Source organism: Artemia franciscana, chromosome 16 (genome assembly GCF_032884065.1).
Source record: "Artemia franciscana chromosome 16, ASM3288406v1, whole genome shotgun sequence".
Taxonomy (NCBI): Eukaryota; Metazoa; Arthropoda; class Branchiopoda; order Anostraca; family Artemiidae; genus Artemia; species Artemia franciscana.
In genome coordinates this window covers 37478815-37503883 of record NC_088878.1, presented here as the reverse complement: position 1 = coordinate 37503883, position 25069 = coordinate 37478815, and the positions used below count along the sequence as shown (strand labels likewise).

At 35.2% G+C, this 25069-nt stretch overlaps 1 protein-coding gene across 3 annotated transcripts; it reads right to left on the bottom strand.

The window, feature by feature from the left end:
* Positions 1–1773: 1773 nt before the first annotated feature.
* LOC136037412 (large ribosomal subunit protein eL28-like) lies at positions 1774–24849 on the bottom strand. Of its 3 annotated transcripts, none has more exons than XM_065720168.1 (5): positions 24757–24849; positions 14075–14180; positions 9557–9682; positions 5669–5782; positions 1774–1892 (listed from the first exon to the last, which is right to left on the bottom strand). In XM_065720168.1, the coding sequence occupies exons 2-5, from the start codon at positions 14159–14161 to the stop codon at positions 1812–1814; spliced, it is 408 nt and encodes a 135-aa protein (XP_065576240.1). In that variant the 5' UTR covers positions 14162–14180; positions 24757–24849; the 3' UTR covers positions 1774–1811. The 3 variants fall into 3 exon arrangements, with proteins under 3 accessions (XP_065576240.1, XP_065576241.1, XP_065576242.1); XM_065720169.1 differs by having other exon boundaries at positions 24671–24785; XM_065720170.1 differs by lacking the exon at positions 24757–24849 and adding an exon at positions 24662–24685.
* Positions 24850–25069: the final 220 nt, after the last annotated feature.

Sequence of the window (25069 nt, the reverse complement as noted above, 5' to 3'; positions counted from 1 at the left end):
ACAGACCGACATAATTTGCGATTGCTATATGTCACTTGGTTAATACCAAGTGCCATAAAAACACCAAGCTACAATGAGATTAACCGGACAGACGGACCAAAGGATGACGAGGCGATAAACGATAAAAAGCTGATTCCGACAATCTTCCATGCAGGAGGGCCAACTTTGCACTTATATCAGGGACATCAAACTTACGAATTATCTTACCATTGTTATACCAAGGGTGGAGATAAAGTAAAAAATTTACAATATCTGAAATAAAAAGTCCCAATCTGATTAAAATCATTTTTCTTTAGAAGGGGATAAAGACCAGATAGATAAAGGACAGATTGATCACAGAATGTAGCATATAGCCTACCCTGTGCACGTCTATTATACTTCCCTCGATTAGCAACTATCTTAGAATAGCCCATTTGGATAACTGGGCCGTATTCACATCAGCCAGCCAGCGTTCAGCCAGGAAACACATAAGTCGCAAGAACTCCATTCTCATTAAGCAGAGACTGCTAGCCTGTTTAATTAAGCAGAGACTATTTGGTCATTTCGGACAGGCTCAACATGACAAAAAAACAAAACATAGGCTACTAAGTCAACACAACAGCATAGCCCAGGCAGAAGTAGCTTACTAAGCCCAACACAAAGCATTAATTAAGTTCAAAAAGCTCTACAGTTGTAATTAATTATCAATCTACACCAAAAGACGGAAAATTGCAAATCAAGAGCAATGTTCTTAGTGCTCTTCAGCCGAAAATATAGGAATAATAGGATTGTTGCCAAAATATAGGCATTCTATAGGAGTGCATTAAAATATAGGAATTGATTGGAATTTATAGGCGAGTCCGAACACTGCATGATCTGTCCATTGTGCTCGCTTACCTGGTCGAAAACACTATCATAACAAAGCAGTTTTCAGAGCAGTTATTTGATCAGCTAAAGACCGAATGCTCAAGTCATGATCTTACCATCAACGTAGCAATGTCGAAGATAATTCGTTTCAACCCTCTGAAGCGGAATATAGATGTGCCTCTAGTCCCTTTTCTGATGGTGAACGAGATGAAAATCTTAGGAGTAACTTTCACTAGTGTCTGTAGTTTCAGTACCTATATTAATTTAACTGTCCAAAAGGCTAATGCAGGCCTTCAGACACTTATCAAAATGAGGCATTTTTGGTGTGATACTGAAAGTCTTCTCCATGTCTACATGTGTTATGTTCGCCTGTAGCTCGAGTACGCGTGCCCGGTGTGGGGTCCATCTGCTATCCCCAAAGCGTACCTATTACGCGACTTAAGAGTCCGTCCAGAAAAGAGAAACAAGGATTATACTCCGAAACCGCGACATACCCATGATCAAGCCCTCGCAAAATTGAATTTATCTCCACTTAAAGTCCGGCTTGAACACCTTATTCTGCAATTTGGAAAATCCGTCCTAGCCAATAAGAGCCACCGATCACTACTACCCGAACCAGCCCCTCCCAATAGTCGGACTCGGTTACAGAATAAACTTCTACCGCACAAAGTACGAACTAATCGTTACGCCAACTCATTTGTGCCTCTCTCCACATCAACTTTCAATGCTGAGTTGTAGTTTGTGATTTTTGTTTAAATGTATGATTTTGTAAAAAAAAAAAAAAAAACTGAATTTAGCTATGCTACGATAGTTTTTTAAATATGCCGATCTCTCTCTCTCTCTCTCTCTCTCTCTCTCTCTCTCTCTCTCTCTCTCTCTCTAATCTAACTGATTACTACAAATTCTATTCATAAACAAAAAACACACTTAAAACCAGAAAATTTATTCCAGTTTAAATACAAAATTTAGGCCTTGGTAGCCTTTTCTTTGCGGACCTTTGGTGTACGCTGGGTTCTCATAATCTTGGATGCACGTTTCAAAGCTACCTGCGAAATAAAAAAATATTAGATTTTACATCAAAGATGGTTTTTCACATAACTAAGAATGATCTTTGATCAGTCGTGGCGTAGTCAGCATGAGGTTTTTATTGGGTAACCTCAGGAGAGGGAGCCTTGTTATCATCATAGATTATTATGCGTTATCATCTGTATATATTATTATCATGGAATGTTTACGCTCTAGAATAAGAAAAGTCAGTATTTCAATTAATACAAAAACCAAGAATACTTTTAAAACTTAATAGAAAAAAAAATTAATTTTAGTATTCAACTGTCTTAAACAATAAAAACCCACATTTACTTGAAATAAAATAAATTTGATTTCAATGTTTGATAACAGTTTATTATAAAAAATAATTGACTTACAAAGCACTGTATATTCCAGCAGTATCGGATTATAATACGTTTGTAATCATTTTGGTATCTAGGAAAGCACAGAACACGAGTCCACAACGAGGTCCATCGCAATCGGGCCAAGGTCGATACCAGAATTTGGCCTTATGTTGAGCACGCTTCACACAAGGACTGTCCCAACCTCTTTCATAAATTGCTATACAAACGTAGGAAAATCATACTGAATTTATCTCAGCATATTTCAACGCATGGACTATTTCGGCGAAGAAAATATTTAGGGCTACACGATCTTTTTCATACTTGAGTGCTAGTAAGTAAAATGGCAATTTTATCTTATGCAGTATAAATTCCAGGTAACTTTGCTATATGGTGGGGTTGACTTTTTTCCATTCGCCTCTTTTGTGCCACTTGTGTTCAGAATGACTAGGAATAGAGCCTGGAAAGGAACTGACAGCTGGGTTCCAAGGTGATCACTACATGCAACTCCATCGTCGACGACCACTGAGCTACCTCATTTTATAAACGGATAGCAGCATACTATCCGTTTTATCTTTTAACGTGTCACGACCTATTTATCTAATTATTATCTGATAAAATTGATAAAATGACATTTTAATAATAACTAATCATTAATATTAATAAATTAACTTTAATCTTAAATTAACTTTAATTTAAATAAATAACTTTAATTAAAATTAAGAATTAACCATTAATTACCATTAATAACCATTTAATTACCATTTAAAATTAAATAAATAAATTTAATAAATAACTTTTAACTAAAATAACTTTAATTTAAATTAATTAATCATTTTTTGACGAAATTGAAAAAACGACATTTTCAAATATTCATTAATTTTAATAAATTATCCTTCGCCAGTTTTCAATGTATCGGTACATTTAAGCTTTGTTTGAAGTTTTTGTTTAATAACCCCGAAAGTCAAGTTCAGCCCTTCGGGGGTTAGGCGATTTTTCAAAATAGATATCTAATTTATCAATCACAATATTACCTTGACACTGACAAAGAGTTTCAGGCTTCTGAACTGTGTTGTTTATCATTAGAACAACTATTATCAGTGAACTACGTTGAAGTCACACGTAATTTAAGTAGGAGCTGGCAGTGGCATCCAGAGTGACCCAAACTACTAATGATTCACTGGACAACAGGGTTGCCAACAGCGGTACAATTGTACCACTTTGATGCATTTTATCTCTATAGGTACATTCTGGTACAATCACAAACTTCCTGGTACATTTTACAAAATGTGGTACAATAAGATTTGACTGGGCGTCAGGACGCAGCAAGCGGAGGGAATTGTAGTTTCTATTTGTTTTCTGTTCTAAAGTTTTAAGTTTTCCTTTATACATTTATTTAAGTGCCTGTTGTTGTCCTCTTGCGGTCATAATATAGCGTGAAGTAGCAAAGCTATCTGTACGGTAAGTACAAAATAGGTGAGCAGCTATTCGGAGGAGTGACACCAAAATGGTTTCTGCAGGGTGGTGGTCCCAAGGGAAAGGTGGTCTCCCACACATCTTTGAAAGAATATATCTGATAGTTTGTTATCTTTATTGTAATGTAATTTCCCGATCGTCCACAAGTTATGCGTAGCAAAAAAAAAATTTTCGTCTTGCCCGTAGCACAACACGCAAAAAATAGATATGGTACAATTTTTTGATCAGTCATGCAATTTTAGGGCGTTTTGCGGTACTTTTACTTCCGAAGCGTTGGCAATACTGCTGGACAATCTGAGCTGAAAATCACACTTGGTTATTACGGGCAAAGAAAGCCAGAATGAAAAGTTCCTTAAAATGGCTGAAATTGCCGTAGACGTCCTTTTCATAGCAGCAAATCAGTAATCGAGAAAGTTGCGACGTTCTCTTCCCCGCCCGCTACGCGGTAGAATTCGTAGCAGCAAACTATAGGTTCTATGACTATTTTAGCTCTATAACTATATATCTTAGTTCTATTGCCCGAGGAATGACGCGTGGACAGATAATAGATAGACATATCTATTAACAGCTGAACTAACATCATTTTTATACAATCCTAACAAGGGGGTTTAATGCCAGAATTGCCACTCGCTCAACTGTACTATCTGTCTTGGCTTTTTCTACAATTAGCCATGATTTGAGGCCCACAACTATTTGATTTAATTCAAAAATCAACGGCTACCTGTCACAAATAAACCTATGAAATCAGTAGCCAAAAAAGCAAGATTGGCATTAAAAATGTGTTTTTAAATCATTCTCTTTCATTTTAATTCAAAAATCAAAATGCTACCTCGTGGTAGCAGCAAACTCATGACATGTAAAAGAAGCGAGTATCTCCTCACGTTAGAATTTTTTTTTAAACTGGTAGAATTTTTGGTAACAGATTCTTTACAACAAGTGCAAGATGGCCTGGAATTTTATTATATGTTCTAAGATGTCACTCAAAAGATCTGGGCATATTCAAAAATGATGTTTTTCACCACAAGTTTACCTCAATTTTACGTAGGAATTTCAAGATATTTTTCAAAAATAATGACATAGTAATTTGTTACACCAAGTGACGCAAAGAGCACAATTGTGACGCGTTTAAAAAAAAACGAAAATAAATCTAACAAATGAATAGTTTAGAAAAGTTCAGGGTACTTTCTATGTTAGAATTATAAAGAATAAAATTTGGCGTTTTGTGATATATGCAATAATTCAAAGTCGCAATTATAATTCACAAAAAACTGCGTTTGCTAGTAAAAATCGCCTCCAGTAATATTATTTGAGTTCAATGATAAAAATAATTAATTATTTCGTACTCGTGTCCATTTTGAGATAAAAAGTTTTAATCAAAAAGTAAGTCTGAGAAGTTTTATAATCAAGTTGTAGAAGGTTTAAGTTCGTACTACTACTATTAACAAACCATTGCTGCACCAAACCACCTAACCAATATAACCACCTAGCCATGCACCAAAGCTACGTATATGGGTACCAACCCAGCTACGTATGCCCTCTCGCAATTGGTTATAACCAGAAACCGGAAAGCAAAGAAGCCCCGCCCTTCTTGTCACCAATTAAAGTCAATCAAAATGGAGAACATCATTTGTTTTGGTAAAAAAATTAAAATTTATCATGAACAATGTAACTAAGGGATGTTTTTTCCCTACCAAGCCAGTGACTAACAATTTTCTTATATACAAATAACTAGCTAATCAGCTAGCTATACAAATATAGAAGTAATGGCGTCATAGAAAGCTACATAAAACCAACAAAACGTACGCGATAAAGATAGAAAAAAAGGTGCTGCTATAACTTCTTTGGCCTGACATTGTACGTTTGTTTGTAACGGCACGAATCGTCTTAATTTACTTTGAGCACACATTTGACGTAGATACTTTAGTTAACTTAACTAGCGCAGGAGAAAATGTACTTACAGCGCGAAGATCCTTTCTATATCCTCCCTTGACAAGAAAATTTCTAAGTTTCATGTTGGCGCGACGTGGGCCATATTTCATTGGCATCTTCACAATGCTCTTAGCTGGTTTTCTCTAATGGAAGAAAAAGAATATATTTATAAGGTTTAAGTGAAAAAAATGACACAATAATCAAACAAATCAAATTAAACAAAAATTTATAAAACTTGTTTATATTCCTTGTGCTAGTACTTGGTATGTTATTTTTCTGTTGTCCCATGGATTTGACGTTTCAGCATGAGACAATAATATAAGTTTGCTTCGCAGTAGTAGGAAAAGTAGAAAAATATCGTAACTTTCTTAATATCACAATTTTGGCTTGGTGAGTGGATAGATTCGTTGCAAGTTACAGCAGTAGCCTTGTTACAAAACCTGGAGACTGAGCAAAAAAGGGATAATTGCACAGCCAAAAAAAAGAGAAAGGGAGAATTACTCTCGCCATCAATTAGAACTTTACCAAATCTTTGTTCGATTTGGCAATACAAACATCGCCAACACTAAAATTAGAAATATTATGATTAAATGATAAATTTTTATATTTATTAAAACTAATTTTACAACCAATCTTGACCATTATAAACTTTTTATGGCACTTGGTATTCACCAAGTGACATATAGCAATCGCAAATTCTGTCGGTCTGTCAGTCCCGATTTTGCTACTTTAGGCACTTCCAGGTAAGCTAGGACGATGAAATTTGGCAGGCGTATCAGGGACCGGACCAGATTAAATTAGAAATAGTCATTTTCCCGATTTGACCATCTGGATGGGGGGAGGGCGTTAATTCGAAAAAAAATAGAAAAATTGAAGTATTTTTAACTTGCAAACGGTTGATCAGATCTCAATGAAATTTGATGTTTGGAAGGATATCGTGTCTCAGAGCTGTTATTTTAAATCCCGACCGGATCTGGTGACATTAGGGGGAGTTGGGAGGGGGAAACCTAAAATCTTGGAAGACACTTAGAGCGGAGAGATCGGGATGAAACTTGGTGGAAAAAATAAGCACAAGTCCTAGATACATGATTGACATAACCTGAACGGATCCGCTCTCTTTGGGGTAGTTGGGGGGGGGGGGGTAATTCTGAAAAATTAGAAAAGATGAGGTATTTTTAACTTACGAACGGGTGATCGGATCTCAATGAAATTTGATAATTAGAAGGATATCATGTCTCAGAGCTCTTATTTTAAATCCCGACCGGACCTGGTGACACTGGGGGGAGTTGGGAGGGGGAAATCTAAAACTTGGAAAACACTTAGAGTGGAGGGATCGGGATGAAACTTGGTGGAAAAATAAGCACAAGTCCTAGATACATGATTGACATAACCGGAACGGATCCGCTCTCTTTGGGGTAGTTGGGGGGGGGGGGGGGTTAATTCAGAAAAATTTGAAAAAATGAGGTATTTTTAACTTACGAACGGGTGATCGGATCTCAATGAAATTTGATATTTAGAAGGATATCGTGTCTCAGAGCTCTTATTTTAAATCCCGAACAGATCTGGTGACATTGGGGGAGAGTTGGGAGGGGGAAATCTAAAACTTGGAAAACATTTAGAGTGGAGGGATCGGGATGAAACTTGGTTGGAAAAATAGCACAAGTCATAGATACATGATTGACATAACCAGAACGGATCCGCTCTATGGGGGGGGGGGGAGTTAATTCTGAAAGTTTTGAAAAAATGACGTATTTTTAACTTACGAAGGAGTGATCAGATCTTCATGAAACTTCATATTTGGAAGGACCTCGTGACTCATATCTCTTATTTTAAATCTCAACCGGATCCAGCGTAATTGGGGGGGGGGTGAGGGGAACCGGAAATCTTAGAAAATACTTAAAGCGGTGAGATCAGGATGAAACTGGATGGGAAGAATAAAAACCTGTCTAAGGTACGTGACTGACATAATCGGACCGGATCTGCTCTCTTTGGTGGAGTTGGAGGGGGGGGGGGGGGGGTAATTTTGAAAATTGAGGTATTTGTAACTTACGTAAGGGTGACCAGGTCTTAATGAAATTTGATATTTAGAAGGGTCTTGCGCTTTAAAGCTCTAATTTTAAATTCAAACCAGTTCCTGTGACATTGGGGGGAGTTGGAAGGGAAAACCGGAATTCTTGGAAAACGTGAAAATTGGGGTATTTTTATTTCACGAATAGGTGATCGGATCTTAATGAAATTTGATATTTAAAAGGAATTCATGTCTCGGAGCTCTTATTTCAAATCCCGACCAGATCGTTTGATATTGGGGGGAGTTGGAGGGGGAAAATCTTGGAAAACACTTGGAGTGGAGGAATCGGGATGAAGCTTGGTGGATAGAATAAGCAAATGTCCTTGATACGTGATCGACGGAACCGTACTGGATTCGCTCTCTTTGGAGGAGGGGTTCCATGATTTGGCGAGTTTGGTGCTTTTGGACGTGCTAGGAAGATGAAAATTGGTAGGCGTGTCAGGAAGCTGCACAAATTGACTTGATAAAGTCACTTCCCCAGATTCGACCATCTGGGGGGCTAAAGGGAGAGGAAAAATTAGAAAAAATTAGGTATTTATAACATACGAGTGGGTGATCGGATCCTAATGAATTTTGATATTTAGAAGGACATCGTGACTCAGAGCTTTATTTTAAATCCTGACCGGCATTAAGCCTTTTATTTTCCTTTTAAATCAATCTATTGATTCATAGAATTTTGCTAGAGCTCATACCATATGATCTCTTGGCTCTTACTCTTCTTGCCTCGTCACAAGTGCCATATGAGCTCTTAGCTTTTGTTTAGTTTGGCCATTCCTTTTTAAAATTCAGGAAAGCGTTGTCCCTAAAAACGTTCTAGTATACCTGCAAACAAAAATTCCAAAAATCACCTCAAAACAGATGTCATTGGATCACTTTGACAGCTCCTGGATGCAGTTAAAATATTCGGATTTTTTATTAATTAATGTGTTGTCTGTTTTTATTCTTCGTTACTGCATTATTTAAATTATACCCGTTTTTCTTGCTTAATTTTTCGACAATACTATTGTCTTTTCAAACGAATTTCATAATCAAATCAATATTCTCAACAGGTTTCAATGAAGTAGTCCCCTGGAACAATTTGCTAATGGACCATTTGCCTTTGACATAGTCAGCCAACAAAAAATGATTCTTAATTCATCATTTGTAATATTATTGCTTGATATTTATTTGCTTCTTTTTTTTTAACTCGTTTTCTTCAAATCACCGACTTTTTTTTCACAATTACAGGACTTGATAACCATTGTTTCAAACTGGAAACTGAGATGGCACAGTATTTAGAAATATGAAGCATATACAAATGTTTGCAAAAGGATAAATACACTTTCAAGATAATAAAAGCGAAAGACTGAAATGTCGAGAATTATAAACAGGTAAAAAAATTCAGGTTTTCAAAATGGATTAAAAAGTAGAAAATATTTTTCAGGGGGGGGGGGGGGGGACACAAGTGGAAACGGGTAACGAAAAACAGATTGGACTAAACAATTTTTTTTTTTTTTTACTGGCTTTCCTCAACTTGCCGACTTTTTTGATTTATGCGTTTACAACTTTTCCATAAAAAAATGTCTATGTTATGTAAAGCCAAATTAGTTTTATATCCCTCGTTTTCACTATTATATTATTCATAAATTGTGAAAAAAATTCTACTTCTCAGTCAGCTTTGAAAACAATTTTTTTAAATTTATTTTATCAAGCTGTCTCGAAATGGAAGCAACATTTATAACAACTTCCCTCTGGTTGTACTAACATGCTCACTTTTGAGCTTTGACAGAAGTAAATAAACCAACATGGCTACAGTTACAAAGTACATCAATTACAAAATAATCACACCAGTACTTAAAAAACAGCTTACAACGGCATGGGTGTTGGCTACTAGAACAATTCCTCTTTTGTCTTTAGGTTCCTCAATGCCAACCGTTCTCCTATGCACTAAGGTGCTGTGTCTGTAGGTGTTTGTGTTGGTGATATGGTTCCTCTCCTAAAAAAATAAAGTAAAGTGTTTCAATTCATTTGAAAGAATTCACGTGTATTCAACGCAAATGAAAATTCGCGTGATTGTTTGGGTAATATGGTTCTTCTTCAACAAAATAAAAGTGAAGTTTTGTAATTAATTTGAAAGAGTTCACGTGTTTTTAATGTGCGAGAACATTCACGTGATTATTTGGGTAATATGTTTCTTCTTCTACAAAATAAAAGCAAAGGGTTGTAATTCTTTGAACTAATTGATGTATAATCAATACCCATGAAAGGCTATATACCAACATCATAATTTCCCGGGAGGTAGTTACCCTTCCAAAATTTTCAGTTTGAAGTTAACCTTGGACACTACTATATGGTGATCTTTACGTTTAACATCAATAACAGCATTCCTATATACCCTAGTACCTTGTATTGATCGTGCCAGTCTTCAGTCTGCAATAACATAATCAATAAGTTTGCTTTCTTACCATCACGTGAATACCATGTTAACTTATGGGCCATTTTATGACCAAACACTGTATTAGTTATAACTAGATTGTTATACCTACAAAATTGCTGCAGCCTACAGCCATTACTGTTTCCTTATCTTACACCAAACTTACCTATGCTAGGATACCATCTTTCCCTATTTCTACAAACCTGGGCGTTAAAATCACCTGATAAAAACACCATATTTCTATCTGAGACCCTGTTTATTCGCACCTTTAACTATACGTAAAATTCATTGGTGTCCCTAGTATCTGTCAGCCGGTTCTACACGGGCATATACTACTATTACTAATACCCTAGACCTTCTAGTCATAAAGTGAGCAATTAGTATTCTATTATTAATACCTTCCCAGCCTAAACAAGACCTAGCAGCTTCCTTATACATCATGAGCCCTACTCCCTGTCTATTTACCCCATCCTTCCTGCCTAAGTAAACAAATTCTATATCACCTAATTTAAATATTTTACTATTATGCCATCTAGCTGCATCTTCTATGATCTCCAGTAATTTTTTCCATGGCCTCCACTTCAAACCCCCTTAGTTTATATTTTAATGCTTTTTCTACTTTCTTTACATTCCTCTTACTTTCATATGATCCATAACTCAGATAATTCTTATACAAGCCCCTTCTTCTCTCTATAAGACAAAGTATTTTCACTAATATTCCTAGCTGCATTCCTAACTTTCTTCCCTAAGACACCATCAGCGACTTCATAAACTATCTTCCTAAAATTTGTCCATCCGTCTTCTACATTGTCAAATTTTAAAATTTCCAGTTTAGTATCCAACTGTTTCTGGGAAGTTTTAGCTTTTTTTTGGCAGATTTTCCACACATGCTTTATTTTCTCTAATTCAGCTCCTACTAATACCAAAAACTACATAGCTACATATGGAGGTATTTTCCATTACAAATTGAACTCGCGATTTTCATAATCTTTAAGGATTTAGGTCTGCATGGTTGTGAAAGTTTAATTAAAAAGTTTAATTAATTAAAGTAATTAATCCATTGAAACATCAAAATTTCATTTTCTTTGTCCTTGGCACCTAAGGATTTGTGCATATATGGCAGGCAGCTAGGGGGTCCAGTAATAACCTAGGACAATGGGGGTAGACTTCAATTTTACCTGACAACACAGCTTTAGTTCTACAATGGAATGAAAATTTGATTCTGCCAACAAGGTCCAGGGCCTAACGAATGGACGTAATTCTTCCTAATAGTCTTGCTCTCATCAGGCACTGCCCTCCTTCAAAACCATTAAGCAACAAATATCTGTCACGGTTATTCATTCAAAAAATATTTTACTTATTTCAAGGAATCTAGTTTTTAGCAAAATCTGAAAGAATATTCAGAGATCTTGCAGTATTCATTCTATGTTATATATATATATATATATATATATATATATATATATATATATATATATATATATATATATATATATATACTCCATTATAAAATATTTACACAATAAAGCTATTTAACTTAATTTACCTTATTTATACATTTTTTGTTATTTATACAATAACACATATTTATAATGGATTCCAATATAGATTATTGGAGATTGACATTTTCAAATTCATAGGTTTTTCAAAAAGGTGGAACCTTTAAATTCAAACTAAAGAAGTATTTTTGAAAAAAAAACAGATCACACAAATCTGCCACAAAATACCAGATTAAAATTCGTCAATATTTCAGCTTAAAAATAAATGACGAGTCTTCTTTTTACAAAAAGCTAATGCCTTATTCAGTCTCTATTAGGATTACAAAACTTCTCCTGTTCTTTTTATGTCCTTTATCATCAGCCTTCTGAACTACGGGCACTTCGCCCCTCTTTTTATTGCAGGGATACCATTTGGGCAGGGATTATATGATTTTGAAAAATACCTCGTTTGGGTATTTTCATTGAAAAAAAAACTAAAAGAAAAAACGACCACTCTCCCATAAATCTTGAAAAACACCTTTTTTGTCTTTATTAAAAGAAATTTTAAAAGCATACTCTCCCCAAACATTTTTGTGAATTAGCATCCCCTACTTTATAGTATTGTTCTATCAAAGCAATAACTATATTGTTTTGTGATCTTTCTCGTAGATTTAATACATTAAAAAGCTCTCTCTTTGGCCAAAACACTCTAAATTGTCCAGGGGATGTAAGTTAAGGCCACATAACTATAGCATTGACATAATGTTTAACCTGTAACTATTCTACAAGCCCTTCAAAGGAAAACTCATATCCAATGGCGAATAAATTTCATGGCATGGAAAACACTTCAAATGTCCCCAGAAGCTTCTTCTCATACCCGCCTCTTCTTCTGATGATGATTTTGTAAAAGGTGATTTTTTTTTAGCTATTGATTACCATCAAACAGTTTGTGGCAACAAACTGTAAGTAAGGAGCAACCCAGCTTAAAAGAAACCGAAACTCCGAAAAACGAAATTTTGATACCAATAGATACATCAAAAGAATTGGATTTTTATGATGATTTCAAATATATAAGTTTCTTCAAGTTTAGTCATACCCGTCAAAAGTTACGAGCCTGAGAAAATTATGGGAAAAACCGTAGAATCTTAATGAAAATTACAAAATCAGATTCAACGTATCAGAAAATCCTACTGTGGAGGTTGAAAGCTCCTAACTGCAAAAAACGGGTGATCTAATCGACCCAGTGGTCCTAAAATACCGTGGGAGGGCTCAATGGAACGGAAAATAAAAGTTATAGTACCCTTTTTAGGTGACCAAAAAATGGGGGGCAACTAGGCCCCCTCCCACACTCATTTTTTTCCAAACTCACCCAATCAAAATTGTGAGATACCCATCTTGTTCAGCATGGCTGAAAAATATAAAAACTATGTCTTAGAAGATGACTTAATCCCCCGCAGTCCCCAGGGGAAGGGCTGCAAGTTATGAGATTTGCCCATTGTTTACACATAGTATTGGTTATTGGGAAGTATGCAGAAGTTTTCAGGGAGGATTTTTCTGTTAGTGGGGGGATGGGTTCGGGGGTTGCGTGGGAGGATCTTTCCATGGAGGAAGTTTTGGAAAGGACATTGCTATGAAGGGGCACCAGACTCCCCAGCATTATTTAAAAAAACATAAATTAAATAAAAAACAAATTTTTAAATGAAAGTAAGGAGAAACATCAAAACTTAAAACGAACATAAATTATTACGCATATGGTTCATCTCCAAATCAATATCTGAGGGGGTGAGGAGGTTCACCCCCAAACCAATATCTCGCTTTTTGCGCTGTTCTTTTAGTACTTTCAAAAGAGCTGTTTATTCTAATTCAACAGCCTTTATGATTAAGGGGTCATTCTAAGACATTGGAAAGGATTCGAAGTTTAGCATAAATAGAAAAATATTGACTAGGGAGCGAACTACCTAATATACGTGATAATTTTTGTTCGTTTTGTTTTGATATTGCCCCTTACTTTCAGTTGAAATTTTTATTTTATTAATTTTATTACCAAAAGTCAGCTTTTTCATTTTCTATTTAAGAGATGGTGCCAGTAAGATGCAAAAACATGTTGGCAGCCAACATCCTGGTTTTGGGAACTAAAATACCCCCCCCCCCTAAAAAAAATTCAGCCATGTTGAATGATTACTAAAAGGTCACACTTCTTCTTTTAACATGGCTGAAATAATTAGAAACATTCCCTGTCATTCATCATATGGTGGTTCTATATCTTCATTGAAAAACTGAGAAAAGAACAAAGAAAAAAACTTTCTTTTTAAGAAACAGGTCAAAGGCCAGTGAAATATATAAAATAAGAGAAAAACAATGCAAAAACTCTGCTTTGTAACAACACCAAAAATGAGCATAATAAAAACTTAACTTACAGTGTTAGTTAAAATGAACATGCAAACATAAAAAATGAAGGTAACAAAAACTGACTTACAGTGTTGAAAGGGTGTTTGAGGTTCCTCTTTTTCAAGATAAAAGCACTGTTTTTGCCAATGATTTCCCAAACAAGTGATGATGACATTTCTAACAAATGACCTCTTCTGAAATATAATTTATCATTTCAAAAAATATGTCACTAAAGTAAAAAAAAGGACACAACCAAGCACTATACTCCTAAAATAAAATATTAATGAAAATATTTAAATATTATTAATATTTCACAATTAGATATATTTCACACTCACAAAACTCCACACCAACGGTTAAAACTGTGAATAGATTATCAACTGGTATCAAGTCCAAAATTTAGAAGTTCAGTGTTTGAAAGTAGAATTGTAATATGAACTTCTGAAAATAGAACTCAGGGGGCAAGAGGACTTATAATTTAATGTCTTGGGAAGGGTGCAAAATAAATTCTCTTTGGTTCTCAGAAAGAGTATATGCTATATGGGGACATGGGGAGCATACTACTAAGGGGACAAGAGGACTTATAATGTCTTGGGAAGGGTGCAATATACATTCTCTTTGGTCCTCAGAAAAGAGTATATGCTGCATGGGGGCCTGGGGGGCATATTACTCAGGGGGCAAGAGGACTTTTTTAATGTCTTGGGAAGGGTGCGAAATACATTCTCTTTGGTCCTCAGAAAGAGTATATGCTACCTGGGGGCATGGGGGGCTTACAACTCAGGAGGCAAGAGGACTTGTAATTTAATGTCTTGGGAAGGGTGCAAAATACATTCTCTTTGGTCCTCAGAAAGAGTATATGCTACATGCTTGTCATCTGAGAGGCTCTTTGAACAGTAAATAAATATATGTTATGGTGAAAAGTGTGATTTGCTGTAATGTATGGTATTCAGCTCATGTACATGCCAAAGGATGAAAAGCCACCACCAAAGAAGGTAGTAGAGCTGGTAGAATTTTAAAGAGAAGGAATGGAAGATGCCTGGAGCTTCTAGAGCATTTAGCTGGAGAAAACTTCACCTGATGCAACAGCAATTCGAGCCCAACTTTAGAACAAGAAGAAGTAAAGTGTTAGATTTGATAATGATCTCTTCATAGCATGAAAGATTGGCAAAGGAGTGGCATTTGAGTGACACTGTCATTCTTGGACCGTTGAGAAATTAAATTCAGAACTGATATATCTCAATTGCAAAGAAAACTGTTGAGAAATATAATAAAACAAATTGGGACACTTATAATAAAGTGTTGGCAAAATAGCTCGCAGATTTGCCTCCCAATTCTAGAAAACTGAAGAAGATCTAAATAAGGAAGCAGAAATACACCTGACCTGAATACTGAAGAAGATTTAGATAAGGAAGCACAAGACTCACAGAAATGCCTGTTGAAGAAAGAAAGTGAGCAAATGACAAATGGACTTGGGAACTAAGTCAAAGGAGGAAGCTGACCTGAAAACTGAAGGAGATCTAGATAAGGAAGCAGAAAGACTCCTGACCTGAATACTGAAAAAGATCTAGATAAGGAAGCAGAAGACTCACAGAAATACCAGTTGAAGAAAGAAAGTGAGCAAATGATTAATGGACTTTGGAACTAAGTCAAAGAAGGAAGCTGACCTGAGAAGATCTAGATAAAGAAGCAGAAAGACTCACAGGAATGCCAATTGAAGAAAGAAAGTGAGCAAATGACTGATGGACTTTGGAACTAAGCCAAAGAAGGAAGTTGACCTGAAAACTGAAGAATTGCTGCCCAAACGAATAACCTTGAAAACTGAAGAATGCACACTTGGAAGATTTGAACCTCCTTAGTAAGAAATAAGGAGAGCAAACGTAGCCTGATGGAGGATTTTCTGTGGAATTTTCAAGTGAGATGAAGCTACTAACAGGCTAAAAAGACCATTGGACACACTTGAGAAGTGTGACTTGGAAAAAACCCAGGACCAAATGTTTGAGGTGCATGTAAATAGCCTGGGAGAAATTAGTCCAATGCCAGCCTACTGAATGAACCCCAGTATTGAGGAGTCTAGCATCCCAAAATTTAAAAGAGGACAGGAAAACTATAGATGATTTCCAACCATCCACACACCCAGATACTGATGGGGGTATCCCGTGATCCTCCAGGAATGACAGGACAAGATACATGTCCACAGTTATGAAAAAAGTTTCTAAGCTGCCAGTAGCAGAATTTGACAGAATTCTAAAAAAACCAAATCTGCCAACAAATTTCACTAGACCATGAACACTACCAAGGAGCATTGCTACTATGCTACCCCACTTTTTCTATTTTCCACAGCAATATGTACATTATATGAGGATCACCAAGAGAAACTTCACTTTACCCCATACATGTCAAATCTAGGTGTCTCCATACCCAGACAACAGAAAGAAAAGTATTCATACACCTGGGCTTATAGAATGATTATTTTACCATTATTTCAACTGGACGTAATGGAACAATTGGCTTATTTTCCACAGTAGAATGTCCGATATATCAGGATCATGAAGAAAAGTCTCACTTTAAGCCATGTCCTCCATACATGTCAAAGCAAGAGGTGTCTTCATACCCAGACAATCATTTCAACTGAAGTTAATGGAACAATTGGCTTATTGATATCATATAAACCAGATATCACAAACATGATACCTGATCATCAAATGGGATTTAAAACAGGAAGCTTTATGGATACAGCAATTCATCCATTGGTGGGAAGAAACTACAGTATGGAAGTGACTATATCGGAAGTGAAGTAACTACAGAATAGCTCCTATAGGCAAGATCCAGAACTAACAGCATAGTCACACATTGCCTAGCTACTACAATAAGAAAGGAAATGGAAATATATTGCAATTAATATTTAGGTAGTCTATATAACAGACTATCACAATATTTTGATGGAGCAGCTCAATTTCACTCCTATCCTTCATGTCAATCTGGAACTACCTTTTAGGTTTTAGGGATAGGATAATGAACCAAACAGAAATATATTATATATTTGATAATGCCAAACAAGAAACGGTTTCTGTTTGGCATGAAACACAGAGCCACTTTGCACTTAATACACTTCATCTTAGGGTGGGTTTGAACACAAGCTTGGCACTTCTGGTTGTTATTTATCAAAGCTATAAAGTGCTCCTGGCTGCCAAGCCTTGTTGAGTCTGGTGGGCAGTAACTATACTTCCTTTTGGAATAGAGCTGTGTTGAGGGGTCAACCTCTCTTGGGTGTTGCTGAGCATGTGCCAGACAGTAAGGCACATGCAACATCCATTTTGAACTGCAGCAAGTTTATGGATTTTTGTCCAGTAGTAACACACTTGCAATACAGGACCAGCCCATTTACTATGGAAAGGTCTAACAAGAAAAAGGAAATTCACATGTACCATTTGTTTAAAGACTTGAATTTAGGCAAACTTTGGGGTGTAAGGAATATGGTATGGTGTTAGTAGCTTTACTATAGAAAGGTTAAACAAGAAAAAGGAAATTCACATAGCAAACTGTCTCCCTCTTTATTGTGCTTGGAAAAAAAAGGTGTTACCTGGAAATGCGGTATACTTGCCCAATTTGCGGTGATTTCGATGGGCTAGACCATTTTCTTTTCAGGTGTCAGGGGCTAAAAGAGCTAAGAGGGAACTTTCTTGGGGTGTGTGGTCAGAGTTATCAGAGCACTTCTGATTTGAACAAGGAGATCATTACTTATCATCTGGGAGAATTTATTTCCTTACTTAAAGTTACTCATCATCAATGATCATGCCAAGGTCTTTTTCCTTGTCTTTGACTGGCATAGTGTGTGTTTTGCCCAGCTTGTCTTGAATTGTTATATGAGGGGGGGGGGGGCAGCTGTCTTTGTCTTCCAATCTACATTACTTTGCACTTCATGATGTTGAGTTTGAGGCCAAGATTTGAAAGGTTTGAAGTGAAAATGTTGATGTCTCTTTGCAGGGCGTCTACATTGTAGGAAAACTATTAGCATAGTTTTCCATGCCAAAATGTCTTATAGAGCATGCAGTTAAAAGACTAGTACAAATGAAAACCATAGGACAAGATATTCCTATCCTAACTGATAATCAACCATGCTCAGAAGCTCTGCAGAATATAAGGAGAAGACAAAACAGATAATTGTTTACTGTGAAGCTGTGAAGCATTTACTGTGAAGCCTCCATTCAATGAAAACCAAATTACTGGATACGGGTCCCATGACAATCTGGGGTTGAGGTTAATGAAATCACTGATGAAACAACCACAACAGGAACATCATTGAAATTGTAATAAGCAGAAGTTTTACCCCAATTTCCCAGAGCTGCTGGAAGGCAGCAGTGAGATTTTTTATCCCTACATAACTAAACATATTCTACAACTGAAATGATCAAATACAACAATGGTCACAGAAGCCAAGCATCTACAATGAATAGGGATGACTGAGTCTCCAATTTTAAAAAAAAAAAAGTCTGAGATGACCACAATCAAAACAAGAAGGTATCTTATAGAAAAACATCTAGCCAGGATAAGGTGCTAGCTTGAGGTATCTTACAATACTAATTACAAACTGGAGGACATAGTGAGGGAAGGAGGGGCAATCCATGAATGGCCTCTTTGGCTGCAAATTAAGTGTAGTCATATTTGAGATACAGAGGCATTGGGCCTTTGAGGCCTGAGCCTTGATCTAATTTTGAGGGTTTGCCTATACATTGAACTAAATTAAAAATCAAATGTGTTTCATGATGCAAACACTTCTTGATCAATAACTTAAGGGCAAAATTGGTCAATACATTCTCTCCTTATACTAAAACTATCCTACTCTCTTCTAAAAGCTGCAACTACTGCATATCTTAGTCTTATGTCTAAGATTACACTATCTGAATTTGCCTCCCACACAAAAACTCTATGAACAAAAGAGTAACACCATTTGACTCCCTATTAACCCTCTTTCAAAATATATTGGGTGCTATCATAACAATTGTATTCCAGCTCCCCTCCATCCTAACACCTGGATATACCCCTCAGCTATACACAAAATGTTACTGATTGTTTTTTATTAGTTGATTTTTTTTATTTAATTGTTTAAAATTAAGTTTTTCAACTTATTTTTTTTATAAGCCAACTGCTGATGATAAAATAGGTACAAAACATTTTCTAAACCAACCAAATCAGGTGAAGGAATCACTACCTGAGCAAAGAATGATGTGCTCACAATCTTTTTTTTTACAACAAGGCAGAAATAATGTATAGAAAAACATACCATCAAATTTTCTATTCAATTCTTTCCACCTATAAATCTGCAGTTGAAATTCCCTCAGCCCCCCTAATGGTACCACATTTAGGCCTAGCTTATATACCAAAGTTTGCTTATTTTGTGGGTTCTTAATGCCAAACATAACCAATAAAAAAAAAAACTTCTGTATATAGCATAGGGCTATGTCTGGGAATATTAGAGAGGAGAGAAGGAGCATAGGACACAATTTCAACAGCAGTGATTGCTACATGGATTGAATATTGAATATTTTTTTCCTATCTGATATCTATACAGTAAAAAACTATAATACTGATAAGAAATATTTTGTAAATAGCACAGGGCTTATTAGGGCACATCAGGATACAATTGTCACAGAAGTACTTATTTTATTTGGAACGTTTCTGAATGGGGCATCAAGTGATACTCTTGTATTATTAGTGTTTAATCCAGGAAAAGAACTTTGTAGCAAGATCACTAAATTTTTTGGGAAATAGCTTTTTATGTTTTGGTAGCTTTAATATGGTGTAAGATGTCTTCTTTACCGAATACAACAGCAACAGGTTCCCTATATAACACCCTTTTTTGAATGTAATTTTTGATATTTTTATCATTGCACAAAAGTTCACTTAATATCTGGCTATAGACCTAGTCTTTTTACAAAAGTTGGTTAATACATAATATAAGAGAGAGAGAGAGAGAGAGAGAGAGAGAGAGAGAGAGAGAGAGAGAGAGAGAGAGAGAGAGAGAGAGAGAGAGAGAGAGAGAGGGGAGAGGGAGAGGGAGAGAGAGAGAGAGAGAGAGAGAGAGAGAGAGAGAATAAAAGGAAAATACCCTTTGGTCTTCTTTTCAATGCTTTTTGCAAATGTAACAATCAACACAATTACAATTGCAACCAAGCCTCCCTTCAAAGGATGAGCTACAGCCCTTACACTTTATACAAGAGTTTGCAGATCTTTTTCTTAAATCTATATTGGGCTATACCCCCTAGGCCCTATAAAAACAGTTTGCAGATTTTGTCCCTTTGATGATCCCATATATAGCCCTATTTATCAAACAGTTTACTGTAACAAACTGGAGGTAAGGAGCAACTTGGCTCAATAGTAACCAAACTCTAAAAAAAACATAATTTTTAATTTAATAGATACATGAAAAGGATCAGTTTATTATGCTAATTTAAAACATAAAAGTTTCTTCAAGCTTAGTGTTACCCATCAAAAGATACAAGTCAGAGAATATTTGCCTGATTTTCAAAAAAGGGGGGAAACATCCCCCAAAATTCAAGGAATCTTAATAGAAATTGCACTATCAGGTTCAGCATATAAGAGAACCCTACTGTGGAAACTTGAAGCTCCTATATACAAAAATGTGGGATTTTGCCAGAAGAAACATCATGGATGGGTGTTTATTTATTTTTCCAAGGGGTGATTGTATCAAAACATTAGTCCTAGAAGATGGGAGAGTGTGCATTCAAATGAAAAATTAGAAGTTCTAGTGCCCTTCCTAAGTTACCAAAAAGATTGCAACTAGCCCCACTCCCATGCCCCTTTTTCCTCAAATTTGTCTGATCAAATTTGGGATAGTCATTTTGTTCAACATAGTTGAAAGATCCAATAAATATGTGTTTAGGCATATCCATAGGAAAAAATTTTCAGTGGGGAGGGGAATTTCCAGGGGAATTTTTTTTACAGAATTCCTAAATGAATTTATTTTAGTTTGTCAGCTCAATTTTGCATTTAGAAATGTTATGAAGTTAATTATACAGGTTTTTTCAGCATGTTTGGACTTTCAGGGAAAATTTTTCATGGAAGGAGGATTTCTGAAGTGATCAAGAAAACAATTAGAAATTGAAGTCTTTTTCAAACAAAAGTATGCTAAGTAGAATTTTTCAGTCTTAATATCTGAAAGAAATTTAACAAGGGGGAGGGGATTTACAGCAAGCATAGAACTATCTAGAGGAAATTTTATGGGGAGGAGGTATATTTTACATGGGAGGAAATTTCTACACTAACATAAACACCTCTTTATATTAAATATTGATTAAAATTTTACTAGCATTGTAGTTTATTTCACGAAAGAATATGCTAATTATAAACAAATGCAAGAGAAAACCCCAGGATTTGATCTAAAAAAAATTGCAATAAACTCAAACTTTAGCATAAAGAGCAATGTATTGGGGAGGACTGCAACCCTATTACATACAGAATAATTTCTGCTTGTTGAGTTTTAATGTTGCTCCTTACAGTACTTGTTTGCAATCCAGGACACACTCAAGAAGTTGGCTTTGTTTGATCTGAGTAAACCAGTTTTTTATGAAATAAACTACAATGCAGGTATATTTTCATTAAATATTTAATATATAGAGGTGGTTAGGTATTTAATATAATGTGTTCTGGGCAGCCTGCTTTCCATAATTCTTTGAAAACAATTTGTTTCTATATTTTTTTCTTTAGTTAAGTATTATATTTTCATCATATTTTGGTATATTTTGTTTGGATTAACACAACTTCACTTTTTTGGTATGGTCTGGATTGTTAACAAGTGCCAGCTCATAAAACACAAGGACTGTTAATTCAGAATAAGAATCTTTATTAAAAGTGCTAAGAGCTTTAGCATAAAGAGCAAGGTATTGAGCAGGGGGCAGCCCCTTCACATACGGAATAATTTGTTTGTTTTGGGTTTTAATGTTGCTTCTTACTTTCAGAGGAAACAATTTACAATAAAATTCTTACTAGGGTAAGATAACATAGTAGTCAGTCAGCTAAGCTACTTGTTAACAGATAAATCATGGTAAAATCTAAATCATACAACCTAGGAAGTGGATTGTTTCACCATTAGACATGTCAAAATTTTCTTAACAAGTATGTTATTAGCTTGAATATTTCAACCACACACAACATTCAAAATTTCAAACATACTGATAGACAACAATAGGGTCTAAACTTTGCCACACATTTAAAACTTGAACCTAATCTAAGAAAATGCTGTCTAATATTTGAAACAGGCTCTTAAAATTAGAACTAAGTCAACACTGGATAGACTTAATCCAAGACAAGTCTTGTGAAATGGAATTAGTGTATTTAAATAGGTAGAATGTATAGGTAACTTTTGTCTAAATTTAAATTGGTGAAATTCTAGTTTAGTTACTATTTGCTATCTTGGAAAGGGTAATGTTAGAAAATGAAAATTTCAGCAATAAAACCAGGGCCAAAAACATAATCTGGAAAGGTATTGCCAAGCTTCTATGTTAACCCTTTTCTGATTTCTAAGTCTTAGAAATTTGCCTACTTGACAGGTCTATACTAATTGGAATTTTGACAAAACATAATTTTAACTTAATTTTCAGTTATCAGTTTATATTTCTCTAGTTTTGGTTCTGAAAATGCAATTCCATCTGAGTAGAATTTTAAGCCATATAGATGGATTTTTGTCTAAACTTAGGAGAATGCATTTGTAAATCTTTGAAACCTCATAAATTGGGATTAAGCAAAATTGTGAAGCTGAAAACAGTTTTGTTGTACCTTGTTCCTTCAGAAAATCTATTTTGCAAGGTTTTACTTTTATAAAACAAAGATTTTTGAAGTTCATCAAAGGTCAGGGCCTTCTAGAGAGATGAGTGGAGGTAGTTATTTTAAAATACCTTCCCAGGATGTACTTTAGTCTGTAGGCCCATCCCTGGAAGCTTCATTTTTCTAACCTAACCCCTTTTCAAGATATCAAAATGTAGCTAAACTAGAATTTTAGCTGTTTTTATTAATCTGATTAACATGATTATTTCTATTGTTATGGATGTTTAAATCATTTCAAAGAATATTTGGTAAATTTTCTACTTAATCAAAGATGAAGATAGCTTACAGGTAGTGAAAATCTTTAAATCTAGACTAACTACCTGTTATAGGCCAACAAAACCTCAAGAGATGAAAAAAAGAAATATTTTATTAGAGCTATATATAGGACCATCAAGCATGGGGGTAAGGGTGGTTTGCACTGCCAGAGAAGCAACATTGATACTTGGAAGGAGAATAAAACAAGGAATAGCCTAAAATGGGACTATCTTTATTTTAATGTTTCCACAAAACATACTCTAGCTCACTTTTATTTGTTCAGTATATTTCTTTGAGAAAAGGCCAAACACTTTATGTTTACTTGAAATTATGGTAAAATTCTAGTTAATTGACTTCTTGCTATCTTGGAAAGGGTTTAGGTTAGGAAAATGAAACTTTCAGGGATGGGGCTACAGGCTAAAGTATGTCCCAGGAAGGTATTTTAAAGTACCCACCTCTACTTTTTCTCTCTCTAGTGGGCCCTGAAATTTGACTACATGACAGGTATATGCCTATTTTGACAAAACATTATTTTACCTTAATTTTCAGTTACTAGTTGCTTTTTCTCTGCCTTTAGTTCTGAAGATGCAATTCCTGTTGTTTGAGTAGAATTTTGAGCCATATTGATATTTTTTTCAAAATTTTGGAAATGTATTTGCATATCTTTAAAACCTTATAAAATGTGATTGAGCAAAGTTATGAAGCTGAAAACAATTTTGTTGTAGCCTACTTCAATTAGGCAGAAGATCTATTCTGCAAGATTTCACTTTTATAACACACATATTTTTAAAGGTCATCAAAGGTCAGGGCCCTCTAGAGGGAGAAGTAGTAGAGGTAGGTACTTCAAAATACCTTCCCAGGACATACTTTAGCCTGTAGACCCATCCCTGAAAGTTTCATTTTCCTAACGTAAACCCTTTCTGAGAAAGCAAGAAGTCAATTAACTAGAATTTTACCATATATTAGCCTAGGCTATATACATTAAAAGAAAATATACCCCCTTAATTACCTTAAATTGCAGCTTAGAGCAATCTTGGAGCAAATTTCATGCACAAATATATACCCAGAATTGCATTCTGAATCTAAATATAACCTTCATTTGCATCATCACAAAAGAAAATTACTCCCACTGCTAAATATATCCTGATCAGGGTAGGCCTATAAGCTTTATTTGCATATCATGACATGGGTAAAGTTAATTTGTGATACAAATCAAGGTTATATTTAGATTCATAATACAATTCTAGGTGTATATTTGTACATTAGAGAGGTGGGGGTATATATTCCTAATACATAGGTACTAAGAAATTCTTGGATTACTCAGGTAAAGTGCAAAAACAAAGAAAGAATTGAAGATAAAGATTTTCCTGCTGCAAAATGTGTATATCTAGAAAGTACTTAATTCAGACAAATTGTAGCCTATTAGACTTTTTGATGATTTTGCACCTTGTTTATAAAAGGGATCTTGCTACTAAAAAAATTATGGGCATACTGGATATACAAAAAAACAGATGATTCTCCTAAAAATTAGCAAAGCTTCCTAAGACAGCAAAAAGTTCCAAACTAAAACCTTGCCTACAATTCAAACCTTGTGACAATTCACACCAAGATCGGTAAAAACTGCCTCAATATGATTTTGAGAAGCTCTGTCTAGCAATAAATTGGTGAAATTACCGGATATTTGAACAAGCAAAGATGGCGATGATGGAAATGAGGATAAAACATTATGACAGCGTTTTCAAATATGGATAAATACAGAATTCTCAGGATCTCTAAAGAAATTTCGAATCGCCAAAAATAAAAGCTTAATAAAACAAACTTCCATCAGAAATTTCATATTCAATTTGTAAGACAACATCACAAAAATGAAAAGACTGATACTAAATATAAAAAACAATTTACTGTTGCCTATTTAAATGTAATAAGCTAACGTCTGCAGAGCTTGTCCTTCAAATCCTCCAAATTAGACTGTTAACGTGCTTCAATC

Coding starts and splice junctions, on each gene's coding strand:
- LOC136037412 (XM_065720168.1), bottom strand. CDS start 14,161: ATGTCATCATCACTTGTTTGGGAAATCATTGGCAAAAACAGTGCTTTT. Junction 5,783..9,556: donor TAGCCAACACCCATGCCGTT/GTAAGCTGTTTT, acceptor TTCTTCCATTAG/AGAAAACCAGCTAAGAGCAT. Junction 1,893..5,668: donor ATAGAAAGGATCTTCGCGCT/GTAAGTACATTT, acceptor TTTATTTCGCAG/GTAGCTTTGAAACGTGCATC.